The 22,919-nt window shown below is 36.9% G+C and overlaps 2 protein-coding genes across 3 annotated transcripts in view; one reads left to right on the forward strand and one right to left on the reverse strand.

Annotated features, from left to right (window-relative positions):
* CUNH17orf67 (chromosome unknown C17orf67 homolog) overlaps positions 1-2,696 on the reverse strand; it is a 228,208-nt gene extending 225,512 nt beyond the window's left edge. The window contains exon 1 of the mRNA XM_058444954.1: positions 2,681-2,696. The gene's annotated coding sequence lies outside the window, so the exon portion shown is untranslated. The remainder of the gene's footprint in view (positions 1-2,680) is intronic.
* DGKE (diacylglycerol kinase epsilon) overlaps positions 1-22,919 on the forward strand; it is a 29,999-nt gene that overhangs the window by 1,630 nt on the left and 5,450 nt on the right. For both annotated transcript variants that reach the window (XM_032162816.2, XM_058444952.1), the window contains exons 3-9: positions 8,241-8,400; positions 9,919-10,038; positions 12,173-12,316; positions 12,934-13,091; positions 13,425-13,476; positions 20,421-20,534; positions 22,493-22,564. In XM_032162816.2, coding sequence (XP_032018707.1) covers positions 8,241-8,400; positions 9,919-10,038; positions 12,173-12,316; positions 12,934-13,091; positions 13,425-13,476; positions 20,421-20,534; positions 22,493-22,564 — 820 coding nt within the window. The remainder of the gene's footprint in view (positions 1-8,240; positions 8,401-9,918; positions 10,039-12,172; positions 12,317-12,933; positions 13,092-13,424; positions 13,477-20,420; positions 20,535-22,492; positions 22,565-22,919) is intronic.

Raw genomic sequence — 22,919 nt, forward strand, 5'->3', positions numbered from 1 at the left:
ACTCAAAAAGAACACTGAAAGGAATATTCCTTTTGACGCTTGGTCTTTCAGGACATGTAGAATCTTAGATAAGTGACCTTGATTAAGCCAAGAATATTTTAATGTCTTTTATATACACGCTGGACAACACATTTTTGTCCTTAAATATTGTCTGAAAATAGGTGAAGATGTCCTTTGCTGATGTTGGAAATTGGTAAAGGAGAATGCTGCTTTGCAAATGATCTATTCTAACTCAGTTCACAGTTCAGAAAATTAAAGCCCGTTAGGTCCACTCTGGTAAAATAGGACTGGCCTCCAGGATTTCCAGCTCCGGACTAACATCTAGCCTCTTTTGAGCCTTAAGTCTGGACATCTTCATTGTAATGGGTTTTATTTCTGACAAGTAGAAAGGCGCATAAACATGCTTAAGAAATGAAATAAGCAGTAAATAGGAAGCTGCTTTTTAATTTTTAAAATTTTTTTTTGCAGAAATTCTTTAATTAGCATGAACGCTATTATAATGTCAATACCTGTTTTTAAGTCTTAAATAATTTTACAGATTATCAAAGAGGCTTAAGAATAAATGTTCAAAATAATGTATTCTAGACAACTACAAAGTTTTGTAACTATGCATTTTTATTTGGTATCTTTAAAAATTAAATGCTGTCCTTCTGGCATCAGTGAGAGCCAAGTTAGCAGGGACTTTAAATAAATTTCATAATGAATTGAGTATTGTTCTATTTCCTTCCCTTCTCTGATGTAGCCTCCAGTAGTCTGTGTCTGTGCAGAATTATATTAAAAATGGTTTCCATAAATAACCGTATTTCAAATACTCTTGAACACATAATTATGCTTCTGATCCTCCACCCAAATGATCTTTCTAAAAATGCAAATCTGATCAAGTGCCTGTTCTGCTTAAAGCCCTTTAAATTGCTCCCCATCGGGTAAGCTGACTGTTTTACAGTGTAAACCCCTAAGTGCTTATTCACAGCGTACATAAGGTCCTAGTACTTTCTGGCCTCTGTCCTTCTACTTTTATCCAACACCACCTGCATTAAACTTTATGCACCGGCAACATCAAGCTTCTTGTAATTTCCTTAAAATGTCAGGCATTTTCTGACGTTTCTGCCCCTTTGCTCAAAGCTTTCCTCTCAATATTCTTCTGGCTAGCTTCTAGGCACCCTTAAAGACCCATCCCGTGTCCTCGTCCTTTCCTCCAGGAACTCTTGCCTGATCTACTCACCTTCCCTCCTCCCCCAATTTTTCCTTCTTGGTGATAACATCCTATATCTCATCCAGCAGCATCAGCATCTCTTCAAAATCTGTTAGAAATGCAAATTCTAGGGTTGCTAGATTTAGCAGATAAAATATTGCAGTATTTGGAACATAAAAAGTTTCTCTGAAATTGAAATTCAACCAGGCATTGCCTTTTTTTTTTTTCCTGGCAACCCTAGCCCAACCCCAGACCTACTAAATCAGAAACTTGGGCTGGACATCAGCAGTCTTTGTTTTAACAGGCCCTACAGGTCCTTCTAAAGATGGAGAACCACTGCTATATTTACATATCTTTAAAAACATGCACCTCTGTCTCTTAATTTTGTGTCCTCCCATTGAGCACACTGAATCTTTGTGATAATCTTCTTTTCTTCATTAGTGCATTTTTACAGAGTACCCCTTACCCCATAATAGAAATTATCTCTGTATAATTTAGGAGATGTTTATTACTCCCAAGAGAAGAGACCACAGTGTCCTGAAGTTGTACATATTCTACAGTGTTCTGAACTGATTTATGTTGGCCAATAATTTCATACAGGATTGCAAGTCTCCAGTGACCTTCTGTAGGAATGAAATATTTTGGAAGGAGAAACAAAATAAATAGCTACTTAGAACCTTTAAACACAGAGCAGACAGTCCTTCTCTGGATTTTATCTAGCCCTGAGGAGAGCTCCTTCCCAGTCTGCATCTCATTCTTAGGGAAGTGAGTGAACTCTGCAGACAAGTTAGCATTTCAAAGGACACTAATGAGAGATGATGACTGAGTTTAAAGCCTCCAGAATAAGTGAGAAAGGCCCTTTAATTTGTACTCATTCGGTCATTATACTTATTGAGCATCTATTTTTGTACTAGACACTGTGCTAGAGTACTTTGTCTGTAGATTTTTTCTTTCTGTGTGCTCCTGTTTCTACCCCCAACCACTACATCTTCTTTTTCTTCTTCTTATCTCTCCTCTGACTAAAATAGGGAATTAGGTTATATTTTTACATATTCAATATATTTATTAAGTGAACCTTTGTTTCTTGTAGTATTCTATCTCATTAAGAGAAAAAGAACTTAAGGTGGTTTTTAATTTATAGGACTTTTTATTCATTACATCTACCCCACGCCTCACACACAATTACTGTGATTAGTAAAACAAAGCTGCCGACTCTCAGAAGGCAGTTACATTGGCCTCAGTGTAACTAGTCTCAGCTTTGATAAATTTTGTTCTGTATTCTATTGGTATGTGTTTATTCATTTCATTAATTATCTGAAACAGTGAAAGATACCAAATCATCTTCTAGAGCAGAGGTGGGCAAACTTACTGTAAAGAGCCAAAAGAATTTTCGGCTTTCCCAACCATTTCATCTGTCATAATTACTTAACTCTGCCATAGTTGCAGTGCAAAACTAGCCATGGACAATACATAAATGAATGAGCTTACCTGTGTTCCAGTAAAACTTCATTCACAAAATCAGATGGCAGACATATTTGCAGCTTGCAGAACCCTGTTCTAGTGAATCTCAGAAATGACCATCTCAACTTTATGTATAATTCAGCTGCCTCCTTCAGCACACTAAAAAAGAGAGCTATTGTGAACAGGTAATTTTTTAGAGAAAACAAGCCTTGTTAAGCCTTTTTTTTTTCCTATAAATGTGCAGTCATACTCCTGCACAAGAACGGCATATAAATTCATGAGGCATTCCATATTTTCATATGAAGGAACTTTCTAGAGTAATGTTTATATCTTGATAAGGGTTTTAGTTACATATGTTCATTTATCAAAACTCAGGAAGTATATACGTACATTTCATTGTATGTAAATTTTACATGAAAAGGAAAAAACATTATGAATTCTAGGTAGTGATAAGCCTATTTGCTGATGTATTTAGTAAGTATTCTGATGTCTTCAGTTTACTTGGAAATGTACTAAAAATAAGATGGATTAATGGATAGAAATGTGACAAAGCAATTACAGAAAGATGTTAATGGTAGAATGTAGGTGGTAGGCATACCTGTAAAAAATATTTTTAAGTAAAATATTTTAAAAAGCAAGTAAACTATTCTTGCTTTTAGAATATATTTGCTGAAATATTGAAGGGTGAGATCTCATACTGTCTGCAGTTTACTTTCAAATTATTCAGCAAAATATGAATTTATATGGAAAGAGAATACTGTGGGAGAAAATGTCATTAAGAATCAGCATGAAGGGTGGGCTTAGGGTATTCATTTTGCTATCCTTTTGACTTCTCTGAAAGTTTGGAATTTTTCAAAATAAAAAAGATCATAAGCTGTTACCCAATGACATGATGCTAAAGCTGAAATATCAAGACATTTTAGTAATGTCTTATCTTCCCAGTGAGTTTGAAATCTAGGTCATTAAATACAAATTACAATATATGTAAAGAGAATAGGATTCAGGTTTGAATATGGTATTTCTAAAGAAGAATGTAATACTGAGTAATTAGTAAGCATTTTATTTTATTTTGTTTTTTGAGACAGGGTCTTACTCTATATTGCCTAGGCTGGAAAACAGTGGCATGATTATGGCTCACTGCAGCCTCAGCCTCCCAGGTTCAAGCAATCCTCCCACCTCAGCCTTCCAAGTAGCTGGGACTACAGACATGCACCACCATGCCTGACATTTTTTTTTTTCTTTTTTATAGAGACAGGAGTATCACCGTATTGCCCAGGCTGGTCTCAAATTCCTGGGCTCAAGCAATCCTCCCATCTTGGCCTCCCAAAGTGCTGGGATTACAGGCGTAAGCCACCATGCCTGGCCCTAGTAAGCATTTTAGCTGTACGTTTATAGAGCAAAGGCTCATAATAGCTATTATCTTGGTTAAAATAATCTTTTCTGGGCTGAGCACAGTAGCTCATGCCTGTAATCCCAGCAGTTTGGGAGGCCGAGGCGGGCAGAGTTCGAGACCAGCCTGACCAATATGGAGAAACCCCATCTCTACTAAAAATACAAAATTAGCCGAGTGTGGTGGCGCATGCCTGTAATCCCAGCTACTCAGGAGGCTGAGGCAGGAGAATCGCTTGAACCCAGGAGGCGGAGGTTGCCGTGAGCCGAGATCACGCCATTGCACTCCAGTCTGGGCAACAAAAGCGAAACTCCATCTCAAAAAATAATAGTAATAATAATAATCTTTTCTGAAATTTATGAGAATTTAATAAATGATAAGTGTTCTATCACAAATTATTAAGGATAGAAAAGATGGTTTTATGAATCATGTTAGGACAAGTGCTCTTTGGGGGAGGGAAGAAGGTTAACTCTTCATAATACACCAGATTAATTACGGGTAGATTAATGCAGTGGTTTGTTTTGTTGTTGTTGTTTTTTGAGACAGTCTCACTCTGTCACTCAGGTTGGAGTGCAGTGACGTGATCTCGGCTCACTGCTACCTCTACCTCCCAGGCTCGTGATTCACCTGCCTCAGCCTCCCGAGTAGCTGGGATTACAGGCGTGCACCACTACGCCTGGCTAATTTTTTTTATATTTTCAGTAGAGACAGGGTTTCACCACGTTACTCAGGCTGGTCTCAAACTTCTGACCTCAAGTGATCCGCCCGCCTAGGCCTCCCAAATCCTGGGATTATAGGCATGAGCCACTGCGTCCAGCCAATACAGAGGATGGAAAAGCCTGACACTTTCATGAGATTCTGAATGTAATCTATAGCCCCAGAAGGTTAAGAAGCACTGAATTAAAGATGTAACTATGACAACTGAACTGGGGGGAGGGGGGACGGGGAATAACTATAGGTGAATATCTAGGAAATGGTAAAAGACTTTAAAGCATAACAGCATTTAATTAGGTGCCTGTAGCCTAGCTACTCAGGAGATGGAGGCAGGATCACTTGAGCCCAGGAGTTCAGGCCAGTGTGAGCAACATAGACACTGTCTCTTAAAAAAAATTTTTTGGCCAGACTCGTTGGCTCACACCTGTAATCCCAGCACTTTGGGAGGCCGAGGCAGACTGATGAGGTCGGGAGTTTTTGAGACCAGCCTGACCAATATGGTGAAGCCCCGTCTCTACTAAAAATACAAAAATTAGCCAGCCGTGGTGGCATGCACCTGTAGTCTCAGCTGCTCAGGAGGCTGCGGCAGGAGAATCACTTGAACCCGGTAGGTGGAGGTTGCAGTGAGCCGAGATCATGCCACAGCACTCCAAGCCTGGGTGACAGTGAGACTCCGTCTCAAAAAAAAAAAAATTTTTTTTAAATGAAACAGCATTTAAGCCAACTACAAACGGAAATACATATCTATATATATATATATGTTTTTTAAAAAACTTAAGTAGATTAAAAAGACAATTTTAAAGAACACTGAAGCATGTTTGTAATAAATATGCCAGAAAAAAGGTTGATATTCTAGATAAATAAAAGTATATGCAATTATTAAAACCTAGTGAAAGATGAATATAGAACGTGAATGAATTCACAAAAGGAGGCTGAAAAACTCAGTTTTACCTAGTAATCAAAGACTTCCAGATTAAAACAATAGGATACCTTTTTCTATCAAATTATCAAAGAAAAATTAAGTACTAATGAGCAGTATTAATAAGTGTTAGTTATGATGGGCACTTTCATGCACTCGTAACAAGCATATTGGACAAACATCCAGAACCTTAGGAAAATGCATGCCCTTTGATTCAGTAACTTCTGAGATTGCAAGGAAATAATCTCATTCATTTACCCACGTTATTTGTATTTTCAAAAATAAACTAAATGTCTTTTTTAAAAAACAGAAAAGGGGTCAGGTTTTTTTCGTTTTGTTTTGTTTTGTTTTGTTTTTTGAGATGGAATCTCACTCTGATGCCCAGGCTGGAGTGCAGTAGCACAGTCTCAGCTCACTGCAACCTCCCTTTCCCGGGTTCAAGTGATCCTCCTACCTCAGCCTCTCTAGTAGCTGGGACTGCAGGCACACGTTACCACGCCAAGCTAATTTTTGTTCATTTTTCTTGTTTTTTGAGACAGGGTCAAATAAATTATACTATATTCGCATGATGTAATAATATACATTCTTTACAAACCATGTTTTAAAAAAATTGAATGATATACAAAAAAGTTTACGACACAATGTAGAAAAGCATTATCCAGATATATATACATCATACTTCTAACCTGCAAAACAAATGTATACACTATAAAACTGAGAATAAATAAGTCAAAAAGTTAAGAGTGACTCTCTCTGGATGATTTTTATTTTATGCCTTTTTGTATTTTTAAATTTTTATAAGCTAGTATTTAAAATAATTTTTAAAATTTATACAAGTAGTTCATGTTTATATTCTGGTTTTTAGGATCTCAAGCAATACATACAAAAAAAAACGTAGACTAAAAAGTTAATATTCTTCCCATTCCTCAGTCCTACTTTTCTTCCCAGAGGAAACCATTATGAAATAATTCAGTGGGTGTCCTTTCTGATTGCTTTTGATGGTGATATACTATTTTAAAGTTATGGTAGACCAATAAGTAAAGATATTATACTTCAGCCACATAACCAGTCTATTATAGTTTCTCAAGTTGAGTTTAAAATTAACAAATGTGATTATGCAAATTATTTTACTTTTCTCTGTAACAGATTATGCAGAGAACTCTTGCTTTTAGCAGTAAATAGGACTCGAGTATACAGCACTAAGTACTTGACAAATCTGAATATCCAAAAGGAAAAAACAGCTTAAAATAGAAGGTCAGCAGAGGACCTCTGGGTGAAAGAATGTTTATCCTCTTTTTTTTTTTATATTCATTTAATTATAACCATTCTTTTCTGGTGGCCTGCTTTATCTCTTCAGTCAGATCTGCCTTATCTGTGAGTGGATTAAATACTTAGCAAATTAATAATAGAAACCCAGGACCTTTACCAGCTCTTCTCTGCCTGTTTTACCAATTGGATCCAAACATAGTTGCAAATCTGAATGCACATGTTCTTATGTCTATTTCAAAAGCAAGCATATGAATTATTTTCATATTAACTGACAAAAAGAAATGCATGGTTGTACTTACATTTACAGGTTAAGAGATTTTTGAGCTGGACCCTCAGGAACTCTTCAAGGGTCCATGTCAGTGGGGCATTTAAACAGCAAGGACTTTAGGCCTCATGAACCTACATTTCAGCCAAAGCACAAATATATATGAAACTATCATTTTAGATCAGCTTTTGTTTATGTGGATCATATCTATTGATATTTACCATGTCATAAATTAAAACTGATAAATTTTTAAAATATTTTTAAAATAATAGCAAATTATTTTTATGAAAATTGTGAGGAGAGTTACATTGTTTTAAGTTTTTGCACATTTCTTTCACTTGTAATTCAGCTAGATTATCATATTTGCTTCTATTGTCATAGCACATGTCATAAAGCTTCTGGAAAATTCCCCTATACACTTTTGAGAAGATGAGGGTGAAATAATTCTTTAGTGTTATTATTAAAATTTTAACTTCACAGATGCCCTGAAAGGATCTTGGGGCCCACATTTTAAGAAATGCTGTTAGGCGGGGCACAGTGGCTCACTCCAGCAATCCCAGCACTTATAGGAGGCCGAGGTGGGTGGATCATTTGAGGTCTGGAGTTCAAGACCAGCCTGGTCAACATAGTGAAACCCCGTCTTTACTAAGAATACAAAAATTACCCAGGCGGTAGTAGCACGAACTTGTAATCCCAGCTACTTGGGAGACTGAGGCAGAAGAATCACTTGAGCCTGGGAGGCGGAGGTTGCAGTGAGCTGAGATCATGCCACTGCACTCCAGTCTGGTGGACAGAGTGAGACCCTGTCTCAAAAAAAAAAAAAAAAATGCTGTTAGATTAAACTGCCAAATATGTTCAAACCTTATTGCTCCATTTCACTGTGCAGATAGTGCATATCTTTTATTTGCCAAATGTTATGGTAAGTAGTGATAAAATTATGTTTTATTTTTTAACAAAAATGATTGTTTTGGGGGTTATCATTGAGATTATGGTTTAAAGCTAGTTAATGCTTGTTTCTTCCTTCCTTCAGGTGCATTTGGTGCCAGAAAACAGTACATGATGAGTGCATGAAAAATAGTTTAAAGAATGAAAAATGCGATTTTGGAGAATTCAAAAACCTAATCATTCCACCAAGTTATTTAACCTCCATTAATCAGATGCGTAAAGACAAAAAAACAGATTATGAAGTGGTAATTAGAGTTTATTTCTCTTATACGATTGATTTTTAAAAAGCTGCTTAAGTCATTGTTTGAGATAGTTAAGGCAGTATGTAAGAAGAATTGGTGCCAGGAATAAAATAAGCTTAAATAACAGATCAAGACCAAGGAGGGAAATAAAATGCCATTATGGTAAGCCATAAAATCCTACCTAGTTCCTAGAGATGGGTCAAAAATTTGGGCTCTTGAGTTCTTTCATGTCTAAAAGGAAATTGGAAACGTTATATTAGTGGTTTCTAAATCATTGCCTGCATCTGAATGATTTAGGGAGCTTTTTAAAAATACAGATTTCTGAGTAGTACCTTCATGGCCATATTTGATTTAGTAGGTATAGGGTAAGTCCAGGAATTCGTCTTTTTTTTTAAGGTCCTCAGAAGATTCTGATGAACAGTCGGTTTTGGGATTCATGATTATTGTCAGTGAAAAGAAAATAGATTTTCCTCACACCTTGTTCTAAAAATATTTTTCTATTTTGAACTTTATACAGGGTCCCTAGTGATAAGTGCACATTGCACATTATAAATGCTCCCACAAATAATGGTGAACATTAAACCTGTTGACAACAGTTTATAGTATGTAGATATGTGTATGAAATTGATGTAACTTACTGAATCTCTCAGTCTTTATGTAGCTCTTAAGGAAATGTTATAAAAATTTATGGATTTATTTTCTAATTGGATATACCAAAACAATTGAACTATTTTATTTTAAAATTGTACCTTTTTCAAATTAAGATTTTATGTCTTACATGCCACCTTTGTCAATATTCCTGCAAGGAAAGGGACATTTTAAATTTTTCAAACAGTATTGTTTTGACACTTTTTTTAAATACAATGTCTTATTTATCTGAGTTCAACCTGAGAGCACAAGAGAGGAGAATCTCTAAGTAAAACCACAGAATAACTTCATTAATGGTTACATCTACAAGGAGAGGGGAAGAAGAAATGGTTACATTGTGAAAAGTATTAATTTCATTTGACTTTGAGCTATTAGAAGTCCAGATTTTTTAATATGAGTACCCCATTTTAAAAAAAAGAAATAAAACTTTGCAAAACACACCAGAATACATCCAGTAAAGGAAAATCAAGGTGAAAGATCAGAGAAAAAAATCAGTGCCTATTCTGTGAATGGTTGAAAGTTATAGAAAGACAGATTTTCAACTCAGTTTAAGTCCAAACTTTCTAATAATTTGATGTAGCAGTGTAATGGGCTGCATTACTAGTGAGTTCCTTATGTGAGTGTCCGAGCATATGCTGGATGACTTATCTAGAATAATGTAGAAGAGAATTAAACATTGAATGGGAGCTTAAATTAGTTAATTTCTAGGTTCCCTTCCATTCTTAGAATTCTTTGATTTTTATATTGAATTGAGAGAACTAGTATAGTTGTTTTTATTTCAGCAAATTATAGCACCATTGTTCTCAAGGCATGGAAAATGTGCTTTTCATCTTTAAGATACTAAACCTTTTCACTCGTGGCAATTTTTTTTAGCTAGCCTCTAAGCTTGGAAAGCAATGGACCCCATTAATAATCCTGGCCAACTCTCGTAGTGGAACTAATATGGGAGAAGGACTATTGGGAGAATTTAGGATCTTGTTGAATCCAGTCCAGGTAACTAAAGAAAAAAACTTCCTTTTTATATTAATGTTTTCATTTTCCCTAAAATGCAATGATTATTAATGCTTCAAGTCACTAATCACCTGATCATAGGAAAGAATAATAATTACAAAAAGATCAGCCATTTAAATATTTGCATAAACAGGAACTTTTGTGGTGGAAATATAAAATGGTACAACCTCTTTAGAAGACATCTTGGCAGTTTCTTAAAAAGTTAAATATAAATTTATTATATCTTCTAGCAATTCGTCTACTAGGAATCTACCCAAGGGAAGTGAAAACATTTCTCACAAAGATCTGCATGAAAATGTTCACAGCAGCATTATTCATGATAGCCAAAAAGCATAAACAGCCCAGCTGTTCATCAGCTGATGAGTTGATAAACAAAATGTGATGTAGCCATACAATGGAATACCATGAAATGACAAAAAGGAACAAACTACTGATACGTATATATTACAATAAATGAACATCAAAAACATACTAAGTGAAAGAAGGCAGATACAAGGGACCTTATATTGTATGACTCCACTTATGTGACTTGTCTAGAAAAGGCAAGTCTGTAGAGGTAGAGAATAGATTATTGGTTCTAGGGATGGAAATGGGGAGTGACTGCGAATGGACATTGAGGGATCTTATTGAAGCAACAAAAATGTTCTAAACTGGATGATGGTGGTGGTTGTGCAATTCAGTGAACTTATTAAAAATTATTGTTCACTTCAAATGGGTGAATCTTATATGTAAATTATACCTCAGTTTTAAAAATAAAAGGGGTCGTTAAAATTGAATATAATTTTACTTTGAAAAATTAACCAAAAAACAAAAAAATACAAAAAAAATTAAAAAAAAGAAAACCCATTGTGTAGCAGTTAGAAATGCAATAACTTTGCCCTTCCAATTTGTATTTTTTACACCTTCAATATTATACAGCTTAAGAAAATTATAAAAAATACAGAGAAAATCATTTGCAGTTTCTCCATACAAATACATCAGTTCTTTTTTCTTGTTCTTTCCATTAATTATCTATGCATTTACTTTACATGTTAACAGTACTATAACAATAATCTAGATACAAATTTGCATTCTGATTTTTTTAATGGTATAAATATTTTTCCTTGTTTCAACATAGTCCTCATATTATATATTTAATGACTAAAATAATTGATGACTAAAATAATTGAATGGAAATAGCATTATTTATCCAGTCTCTACTGTTGAAAGGTAACACTGTCTCTATGATTGTACTATAAATAATGCTACAGTGAATATTTTTATACATATTTTTAGGCATTTTTGTCTTTTGAAATATTTTTCTAGGGTCATTGACAGAATTATGGATAATCAAAGTTACTTACATTTTTATGTCATTTTCTATGTACTGCAAAATTGCTTTCCAGAAATTTGTGCTGACTTGCACTGGTGATTTTTTTTTAAGCCAGTATAAGATATGAAACACTAATTAAAGGTGAACTTAGCACATTGTGGTTTATGTGAACAGGAAGGAGGCAATGCGGTATAGTAGATAAACTGTAACTTTGATTTTTTTTTTTTTTTTTTTTGAGAAAGAGTCTTGCTTTGTTGCCCAAGCTGGAGTGCAGGGGCATGATCTTGGCTCACTGCAAACTCTGCCTCCCAGGTTCAAGTGATTCTCCTACCTCAGCCTCCCGAGTAGCTAGGATCACAAGCACACAACACCACACTGGCTAATTTTTGTATTTTTAGTAGAGACAGTATTTCACCATGTTGGCCAGGCTGGTCTCAAACTTCTGACGTCAAGTGATTCACCCGCCTTGGCCTCCCAAAGTGCTGGGATTATAGGCGTGAGTTACCACACCTAGCCTTGTATTTCAGCACTTAATTACCTGGAGAATCACAGGCAAGTGATTTAACCTTCCTGCACCTCAGTTTCCAGCCCAACAGAATGAGGCTAACTCTTGCTTTGTAGAGTCAGTGTGGGGATGAGCTACAATGAATATAAAGAGTCTGGCACGGTGCCTGGTATATTGTTAAATACATAGTAGCCAGTAATGTTATTTAACTATATCTCTACTCATCTAGAGGGAAATCATCCTTACAGATGAAGGAAAATGTTGGATAAAAATAATTTTTCTTTTTCTTTTGTTTCTAGGTTTTTGATGTAACTAAAACTCCTCCTATCAAAGCCCTACAACTCTGTACTCTTCTTCCATATTATTCAGCTCGAGTACTTGTTTGTGGAGGGGATGGGACTGTAGGGTGGGTCCTGGATGCAGTTGATGACATGAAGATTAAGGTATTAGTCTTTAAGAACTACTACAGAAGGACTTCTAAGATAAATATACTATATATATATATGGGGTTTTTTTTGTTTTTTTTTGTTTTTTTTTTTGAGATACAGTCTCGCACTGTCACCCAGGCTGGAGTGCAGCGGCGCAAACACAGCTAACTGCAACCTTCATCTCTCAGGTTCAAGCCATCCTCCCACCTCAGCCTACAAAGTTGCTGAGACTATAGGTGTGTGCTACCACGCCTGGCTAATTTTTGTATTTTTTGTAGAGACAGGGTTTCACCATATTGCCTGGGCTGCTGTCAAACTCCTGGGCTCAAGCAATCCTCCCACCTTGGCCTCCCAAAGTGCTGGGATTACGTGGGTGAGCCACTGTGCCCAACCTAATATAGAATATTTTTGCTTTATATTTTTTATTATGCAGATGAATATTAGACATTGCCAGCTTCAAGTAGTTAAAAATGAGATGTTTTGATTAAGCAATTAGCATAAGCTTTACCAAAACAACATACAGTTGTTATATTTGTGTCCTTACTGTTTTGGTCTTATTAAATTTTACAAAATATTATTACCCAGCAAATAGTCTGCAGAGAAAAATCTAAAACATATCTTCCATATTCTAGGGACAAGAAAAGTACATTCCACAAGTTGCAGTTTTGCCTCTGGGAACAGGCAACGATCTATCCAATACATTGGGTTGGGGTACAGGTTATGCTGGAGAAATTCCAGTTGCACAGGTTTTGCGAAATGTAATGGAAGCAGATGGAATTAAACTAGATCGGTAAGTTACATTTCCCCAGAAAGTAGATTTCTTGAGATTTAGCTGTAATTGTTTGGTTTACAAATGAAGACTTGTGTAGATTAAATGTGCCATGTAATTTAAATGTGAAAGACTATACTAGTTGTACTTATACATAGATACTGGTGTTTTGTTTTATTATGTAAGAGCCAAAGTAATAAGTTACACTGAGTACTTACCCCTAAATTTGCATGCTCATATACATGTGGTTACTTTTTTAGATGGTATTTTAATAGAAAACCCTCATTTATCCAAACATCTAGAGTTCGGGGTTTATTGTAAAAAGTGCTGTTTTTTTTAACTTCTGTTTTTTAGATGGAAAGTTCAAGTAACAAATAAAGGATACTACAACTTAAGAAAGCCCAAGGTATGTTGTTAGTGCCTCAGTTGCAAGTGGTTTCAGCTTCATTGCACAAGATACGGCACTCTGGTGGGATACAGACACCTGGTGCTTATCTCAAGGGAGCTGGCTGTGGAGCAGAACAGAAGCTTATATGCTTACCTCACAAGCTGGACTGTAAATGTGTTATGGGAGAGAACAGGGTGCAGGCATACTTAGTTCTGCCCTAGCTGATCAGGCTGAGAAGATTCAGAGGAAGTGATACGGGCGTTGGTCCTTAAAAAAGCAAAGGACTTTACAGGCAGAGGGAATAGAGGTGAGAGAGTGCAAAGCATGGTTAGCAAGTAGCAAATAATACAGAGAGAGCAGATCTGTATTTTTAAAAGATATCTCTGGAGATAATGTGAAAATAGCTTAGAAGCCTGCACTAGGTGGAATCAGGATGAGGACAATGCAAAGACATTTTAGAGGTAGAATTAATCAATACTTGACAACTGATTAGTATAAAGGGAAGAGAGAAAATACATATTACTACTAGATTTCTAGTTTTTATAACTGGATATATGGAAATGACTATAAGAAAAATACCAAGTTTCAGGTTTGGGTAGGAAGAAAATGAGATAGATATTGGGCATATCAATCTAAAAGTTTTTGAAGTGTTAAATAAGAAGTTGGAAGTTTAGACTTATTGCTCAGGAATAAAGACAGAGCTAGAGATGCAGATTGAGGAATCTAGACTGGGTTAGGAAGTAAAATAAACTGGGGTGGGGGCAGGGGGAGTAGCCCAAGTTGTGGGATTCACATCCCTATTTATCAGCCTTTATTTAGGCTGAAGCTTTATTTCTGATAATTGTTTACATGCTGAGAATGCATAAGAGAATGTGGGGAGTGAGAGGGGAAAAGCGGGCCAAGAACTACATCTTTTCTTTTTTTTTTTTTCTTTTGTTGTGGAGACAAGGTCTCGGTCTGTCACTCAAGCTGGAGTGCGGTATTGTGATGACAGCTCACTGCAGCCTTGACTTCTGGGCCCAAGCGACCCTCCCACCTCGGCCTCCCAAGTAGCTGGGACCACTGGCATGTGCCACCATGCCCAGATAGTTTTTGTTTTTGTTTCTGTTTTGTGGAGAGAGGGTCTCCCTATATTGTCCAGGCTGGTCTCGAACTCCTAGGCTCAAGCAATCCTCCCACCTCAGCCTTCCAAAGTGTTGGGATTACAGGCATGAGTCACTGCCCAGCCATGAACTACATCTTGAAAGTAAACATATTTAGGTGACACAGATTAAGAGAGGCCACTAAAGGAGACTAAAGAGTGTAGTAAGTAAATAAGGAGAAAACAGAAAGAGAATTACAGTAGGTGGGTGATAAACAGCACAATTAAAGCAGACTTTAAAGAAGTGCATTTGGGGAACACATGCATGTTTCTCTGCTTCTCCATCTCCTTGCCACTGAAATCCCTCTAAAATGTGCCTCTAAAAGATCTCGTATAGATTTTTGAGAAGGCACAAAACCTTAAGGAGAAAGAGATCACAGCAGTCTTCAGAAGCCAAAAGTAGGAAGGTTTGCATATTGGAAAAAGCTCAAAAGTGCCTACACTGCAGAAAACCAAGAAAGAAACCAGTTTATTGAGCAGAACCAAGCAAAGGCTTAGGAATTCAAGTCACCACATCACTCAGAGAGCAGTAGCGTAGAGTGGGTCTGAAAATAGAAGGAGTGAGCGAAAGAAGCTGTTCGTCCCCTAGATCACTTCCCCTTTCCCCAGCTTCACATGGTCATTTACTACCCTCCTCAACTCAGGTGGTAGATTGGAGGTTTACTCTGGAAAGTTTAGAGAGACTCTAGCCAGCTAACGCCATACTGAAAACAGATTTAGTGCAAAGTGAAATCACTGGCCCTTTTCATCCACTCAACTTCAAGAATAGTGGCAGAGAGGATTTCTCTCTGGGGAAGCTAGCTTGCCCAAGGAAAAAATTAACAGGTACCAATATTTGAGTGTCTCCTAGCAAAAGGACCAGATTTTTGCACTGTAGTCCTATAATGAAGCTTATACCCTAGCAAGACCTGCTTTTGGATGCAAAGTTCACAGTTTACTTTTTATGCCTTACTCTTAAAACATGAACATATACAGCCAAGGATTGGAGGCACAAACATTTAAGGAAAGCCTCTGCCATGAGAGAGCCCCAAAGAAACAAGAAGAAAGAATTGTAGGAAACACAGTCCAGGAAGCTGAAGGAAGTCAGGGAGTGGGACTAATGTTCTCAGAGAAAAATGAAAATATTAATAGAACAGGGTTCTATAAAAGGAACATTCAGAAACACATGCCTCAGAAAAGGCTCTTATAAACTAAAATTCAGTATCAGATTGGAAAGTACAATTGAAGACACCACTCAGAAAATACAACAAAAAGCAAAGGAACTGGACATGGGGGCACACGCCTGTAGTCCCAGCAACTCAGGAGGCTGAGGCAGGAAGATTGCTTGAGCCCAAGAGTTCAAGGCTGCAGTGAGCTATCATCACGCCACCGCATTCCAGCCTGAATGAGTGCAGATGAGACCCCATCTCTAAAAAAAGAGAAAAAGAATACAGTAAGTAATATTTAAAATTTAAAAATCACAAATTGGCCAGGCACGGTGGCTCACGCCTGTAATCCCAGCACTCTGGGAGGCTGAGGCGGGCGGATCACAAGGTCAGGAGTTCGAGACCAGTCTGGCCAACATGGTGAAACCCCGTCTCTATTAAAAATACAAAAATTAGCCGGGCGTGGTCGTGGGTGCCTGTAATCCCAGCTACTTGGGAGGCTGAGGCAGGAGAATTGCTCGAACCTGGGAGGCAGAGGGTGCAGTGAGCCAAGATCACGCCACTGTACTCTAGCCTGGGCAACAGAGCAAGACTCTGTCTCAAAAAAAAAAAAAAAAAAAATCAAACAGTAATGATCTGATTATGTTATTTAGAAATATAAATAACAGAAGAAAGAACTATGGAAAGAGCTCTGGGAGCAGGAATTATAAATGAGGAGAAGTAGGCAGAAAACTGCAGTGTTTCCTTTGAAGCCTTGTAGAACTATATAGCTTATTAAAGTGGATTGCTTTGATTTATTTAAAAAAAATTGAAAGTAAAAAAATAAGTATTGAGAGATCCTTTAAAATGGTTCCTGTGCTCAAAAGTATTTGTCAGTTATCATAGTGCCTGAAATGCCAACATTAAAGATGTATTTCTCTTTTTGATAGTAGCCAATCTAATAGGTGTGAGGTGATAGCTCATTGTGGTTTTCATTTGCAATTCTCTGATGATTAGAAATGTTCAGCATTTTTTCATATGCAGGTTGAATATCCCTTGTCCAAAAAAACGGGACCAGAAGTATTTCAGATTTCTGATTTTTTTGGATTTTAGAATATGTGCACAATATGTACCCCTTGAGCATTTCTAATCTGAAAAGCTGAAATTCAAAATGCTCCCATGAGCATTTCCTCTGAGTGTCATGTCAGTGTTCAAAAAGTTTGAGATTTGGGGACATTTCAGATTTCAGATGTTCATATTAGGGATGCTGAACCTGTATCTGTTGGCCATTTTTATGTCTTTTGAGAAATGTCTCTTCAAGTCCTTTGCCCATTTTTTAATAAGATTATTGGTTGTTATTGAGTAACTTGAATTCCTTCTGCATTTTGGAGATTAGTTCCTTATCGAGTGTATAATTTACAGAGATTTTCTCCCAAGCCGTGGGTTGCCTCTTCACTCTATTGTTTTCCTTTGCTGTGTAGAATCTTTCTAGTGTGATGCAATCCCTTTTTTCTATTTTTACTTTTATTGCCTGTGCTTTTGAGATCATATCAAACAAATAACTGCCCAGGCCAATGTCATGAAGCTTTTTCCTTACATTTTCCTTTAGTACTTTTATAGTTTCAGGTTGTACATTTAAGTCTTTAATCCATTTTGAGTTGATTCTTTATAATTGGTGAAATAAGGGTTGATTTTCATTGTTCTGCATGTGGGTATCCAGCTTTCCCAGTACCATTTATTGATGAGACTCTCCTTTCCCTACTGTATGTTCTTGGCACCTTTGTCAGAAATCAATTGGCCATAGATATGTGTATTTATTTTGGGCTTTCCTATCCTATTTCATTGGTGAGTAATAACAGATGTTGGCAAGGATGTGGAAAAGAGAGAATCCTTATACACTATTGGTATTGCAAATTAGTACAACCATTTTGGGAAACAATATGGAGGTTTCTCAAAAAACTAAAACTAGAATTACCATATGTTCCAGCAATCCCATTTATGGATATATACCCAAAGGAATTGAAATCAGTATATCAAACAGATGTCCATGCTGCCATGTTCATTGCAGCATTATGTACAGTAGCCAAGATGCAGAAATAACCTCAGTGCCCATCAGTGAATGAACGGTTTTTTTAAATATGCCATATACACACAATGGAAAACTATTCAGACTTTAAAAAAAAAAAAAAAAAAAACAGGAAAATCTGTCATTCTCGGCAACATAGCTGAACCTAGAGGACATTATGTTAAATAAATAAACCAGGCACAGAGAGACAAATAGTGTATGATGTCACTTATATGTGGAATCTAAAAAATCAAACTCAAAGTCGAGAGTAGAATGATGGTTACCAGAGGCTGTAGAGAGTAGGAGGGTAGATGGAGAAAGGGGAGACATTGGTTAATAAATACAAAGTTTTAGTTAGGAAGAATAAGTTCTGCTATCGCACAGCTTGGTGACTATAGTTAATAATAATGTATATTTTCAAATTGCCAAAAGAGAGGTTTTTTGTTTTTTTGGTTTTTTTTGAGACGGGGTCTCATTTGACCGTGCACTGGCGTGATCACGGCTCACTGCAGCCTAGACCTCTTGGGCTCAAGCGATCTTCCCACCTTAGCCTCATTAGTAACTGGGACTACAGGCACATGCCACCACACCCGGCCAATTTTATTTTTATTATTTTCAATAGAGACAAGATTTTTCTATGTTGCCCGGGCTGGTCTCAAACTCCTGGGCTCAAGCAGTCCACACCTCTCAGCCTCCCAAAGTGCTGGGATTACAAATGTGAACCACTGTGCTCAGCCTAAAAGAGAGGATTTTAGATGTTCTCACCACAAATAAATGATAAATATTTGAGGTGATGGATATGCAAAAAAAAAAAAGATGTATTTCTCATTCATACCAGGATGTATTTCTATTCAGTAATAAAGCAGAGCTGAATATTTAAAAATATTTATCAGAGATCATTCCTCCAAAGAAAGATGGACAAATTTTCACACCAGTTAGATGATTCAAATAAGAAGACATGTTCTTCAGCCATTTGCTTTCAAGAAATGTGATATGTCATTAAAAATAAATATACCACAATCAAGTAGGGTCTGCTTACCTCTATAGAAGAAAATCCAAACAATCAAATACAAGAAGGAACTTCATTACTCTATACATTCAAGCAAGTATTTTGTGCCCATCTGGTGCCAGGCACTGTTGTAGGTGCTGGAGTTTCAGTGATGAAGGCCTTGCCCTTATGAAGCTTATATTGCCCCACTCTTAGTTTCTGAATAAAGGACGCCTAGGAAACTAGAAAAAAAAATTCAGTTAAAAAATAAAGGCAAATTAATGTACATTGACCTATTTTATTTAAAATAAGGTGTTTATGGGTTTTTTTTTTTTAAAAGAACAACTAGGATTGAAAATTGTATTTTGGCAGTGAAGGGACAGACATTTAGTTCCATAAGAGATGAATGGGAAAAGGATGAAAAGAACAAGTGACCAAATTTAGACTTAACCATCAAAAGGAGGAAGAGCGTCTTTGATTTGGAGGAGGAAGGTACACTTGAGTAAGGTCAGAATTTTTAGATGGCAGAAAGAGAGCATGAGAATTCATACCTTTCATACCTGAGGATCTCACTTTTTTCAGTGAGGCAAGAATCAAGATCATCTGAACGTAACAAAGGCAAGGGAGCTGGTTATCAGGGACTTGAAGAGAGTTGTAAATTTTGAAATAAACCACTAGGGAATACAGGAAAGGAGTCATCTAAAGGGTTACTGTGTCCTATTAGCGATTGTGTCCAGCCATCCTTAGAAATAACTTTGTAACAGGATCATAATTATAAGATTCTTACCAGCAGTGTCCAGCAATCTGGAAATAGAGCAGAGAAAACGGTTTGATTTAGAGAAGATTAACAAGTAAGGCTGGCCGGGCGCAGTGGCTCATGCCTGTAATCCCAGCACTTTGGGAGGCAGAGGCGGGCGAATCACAAGGTCAGGAGCTCGAGACCAGTCTGGCCAACATGGTGAAACCCCATCTCTACTAAAAATACAAAAAAATTAGCCAGGCATGGTGGCGGGCGCCTGTAATCCCAGCTACTCAGGAGGCTGAGGCAGGAGAATCGCTTGAACCCGGAAGGCAGAGGTTGCAGAGAGCCGAGATCGCGCCACTGCATTCCAGCCCGGGTGACAGTCCGAGACTCCATCTCAAAAAAAAAAACAAGGCTAAATTGAGAAGAGGTCAAGGGAGTGTTGGAACGAAGGATGGTGTTGAGTACAGTCACTGAAATGATTGACCTTGGAATCCAGGCCGCATTGGGAAGTAAGATAAATTAAGGTGAGACCAGTAGCCTGGGTGGGACTAATAGAAGCTGAGCGCTTGGAGGCTGTGATAAATGTAAAGAGCAAATGTAATGGGAACACAGGCATGACAAGCCTGGAAGCATCAAGTAGAGCCATTCTAGATGGTAAGGTCTGAGGTGTAGCATATAAAACAGAAATGGAAGATGAGATTCACATCTGTAGTTACCAGCCTTAAATGGAAGCTTTATTTCTGGTAACTTCACCGGACAGTATAAAATAGCCATATGAAAAGTAAATGCAAAAAGCGTCTCCCTTTTCAAAAGAACACAAAGACTAAGATTGACATTTAATTATGACTCAGGCTTAGGTGGAACCATAGTCTGTTGCTTATTCTTACCCTTTCTCACAGGAATTCACAATGAACAACTATTTTTCTGTTGGACCTGATGCTCTCATGGCTCTCAATTTTCACGCTCATCGTGAGAAGGCACCATCTCTGTTTTCTAGCAGAATTCTTAATAAGGTGTGTTGGATAAAATAACATTTCCTGCTTATCACCAAAGGTACAGTAAAAATCAATAGTTCAATTATATTTAGCACTCTTAGATTCAGATTTAACTAACTTAGAGAAATACCTGCTCTGTTTTGTGTAGGGTTGTCAAATTAGATCTTTTTTTTTTTTAAATTAGGTCTTTAAATGTACTTTATCAGGCCAGGCACAGTGGCTCACGCCTGTAATCCTAGCACTTTGGGAGGCAGAGGCAGGTGGATCACTTGAGGTCAGGAGTTCAAGACCAGCCTGGCCAACATGGTGAAACTGTCTCTACTAAAAATACAAATTTAGCCAGGCATGGTGGCAGGTGTCTGTAATCCCAGCCACTCGGGAGGCTGAGATAGGAGAATCTCTTGAAACCAGGAGGCAAAGGTTGCAGTGAGCTGAGATCATACCACTGCACTCCAACTTGGGCAACAGAATGAAATTCCATCTCAAAAAACAAAACAACTTTATCAAAGTATTATATAACTCTAACAAATTTTTTAAATTCAAATTTGGGATGTTTTATAGCATATTTTGCTTAGATGGCAACTAAATGGAATATATGATAGTTTATCTTAAATGGCAGCTAAAATTGGAAGGAAATTTTAGGCAGAATAAATTTTTGGTGAAGTCATTAAAGGAAAAGTAGATTTCATTGGTTTGAAAAACCTGCAAAAGGCAGATGAGATAAAGAAAAGACCAGCTTGTTTGCCACAGCTTTGAATTAAGGTCATCTCTGGTTTCTAGTACAGTTGATTCTGTTGATGGAGTTTTGCTTAGGAATTTTTTTAATAACGTTTGGTGATTGACCAACAGGATATCAAAAATAAATGCATAGCAATTGTATTCCTGGTTCTGTTTTACAAATATCTCAAATTTTGAAATAGTTCCCTTTTATTAATATAGTTACTAAGGTATTACGTATTACTATTTGTACAGTTGATAATTATCTCAGTCCTTACATCAACCTTTCTGTATTCATGAGTGATTAGAAAATGTTTGTTAGATTAATACGCATTACTATTCTTAAGTAATCTGAAGTACTAGGAAAAAGTGAAATTTTCTAATTCGAATATTTTTCTTTATAAAATACAACTTTTTTGATAAATTGGGAGAAAACACTATTTAGAAAAAAATCACTTATAGGCTGGGCGTGGTGGCTCACGCCCGTAATCCCAACACTTTGAGAGGCCAAGGTGGGTAGATCACGAGGTCAGGAGATGGAGACTATCCTGGCCAACATGGTGAAACCCCATCTCTACTAAAAATACAAAAATTAGCCGGATGTGGTGGTGCACGCCTGTAGTCCCAGCTACTTGAGAGACTGAGGCAGGAGAATCACTTGAACCCGGGAGGCGGAGGTTGCAGTGGGCCGAGATCGCACAACTGCACTCCAGCCTGGTGACAGAGCGAGACTCCATCTCAAAAAAAAGAAAAAAGAAAAAGAAAAAATCACTTCTATCCCACATTTCCCCTGAGAAAGAGGATAATTAAACTTAAATGGAATGGCCTGTATTGTCATCTTCCAAAAAAGAAGGATGAGTAACATTTCATCTACTGTACCACAGTTCACCTAGAACTTTTAAACTATTAATAGCCTAAGAGAATAAAATGTAAAATACAAATGATGCCAAAAGTATCTGTAATGTGTTAAAGGCGTTTTTATTTTTACATTGTGTTTTAATTATAGATTTCCATTGCTGCTCCTAGTGGATTCCAATTTTACCCTTTAAAATTACTAGAATGGAGGTGTTGGATAGGGTCAGAGGTTGCACACCAAAAGTATCCCCTTTGGTTGCCCTTCTTTTCATCAGCATCTAGTCTACTGTAAGGAAAATGTGTGCTTCAACATTCTTAAAGGGAGCTTTGATACAGTGTATTTTTTCTTATTGTTTACAGGGTTAGATTGTTTTAATATTATATTTTCTGTCCATTTTTCATAGGCGGTTTACTTATTCTATGGAACCAAAGATTGTTTAGTGCAAGAATGTAAAGATTTGAATAAAAAAGTTGAGGTAAGCTATTAACACTTTTTATTTTTTAAAGTTTTAGGTGGTCTCTGGATTATGAAGACTTTTTAAACAGAAATGCTAAACTTTGTTAATATATTTTGCCAGCATACATGGAGTATTTATTTGTGTGCCAGGCACTTTGCTACTTGCTTTATACACATTGTCCCTCTAAATTCTCCACAATTCTATAAGGCATGTATTATATATTCACATTATGCAGAAAAGAAAACTATTTTAAATGAAGTAATTTGCCCAAATTCTTTCATTTAATGCCTAAATGCACATGTAATAAAGATGTGAACCCAGATTTGTGTAAATCCAGTCTGTTTAACTGTTAGGGTGAGTGGCCTCCATTCAT

The sequence above is a fragment of the Hylobates moloch genome, unplaced genomic scaffold (genome assembly GCF_009828535.3).
Source record: "Hylobates moloch isolate HMO894 unplaced genomic scaffold, HMol_V3 SCAFFOLD_10, whole genome shotgun sequence".
Lineage (NCBI taxonomy): Eukaryota > Metazoa > Chordata > Mammalia > Primates > Hylobatidae > Hylobates > Hylobates moloch.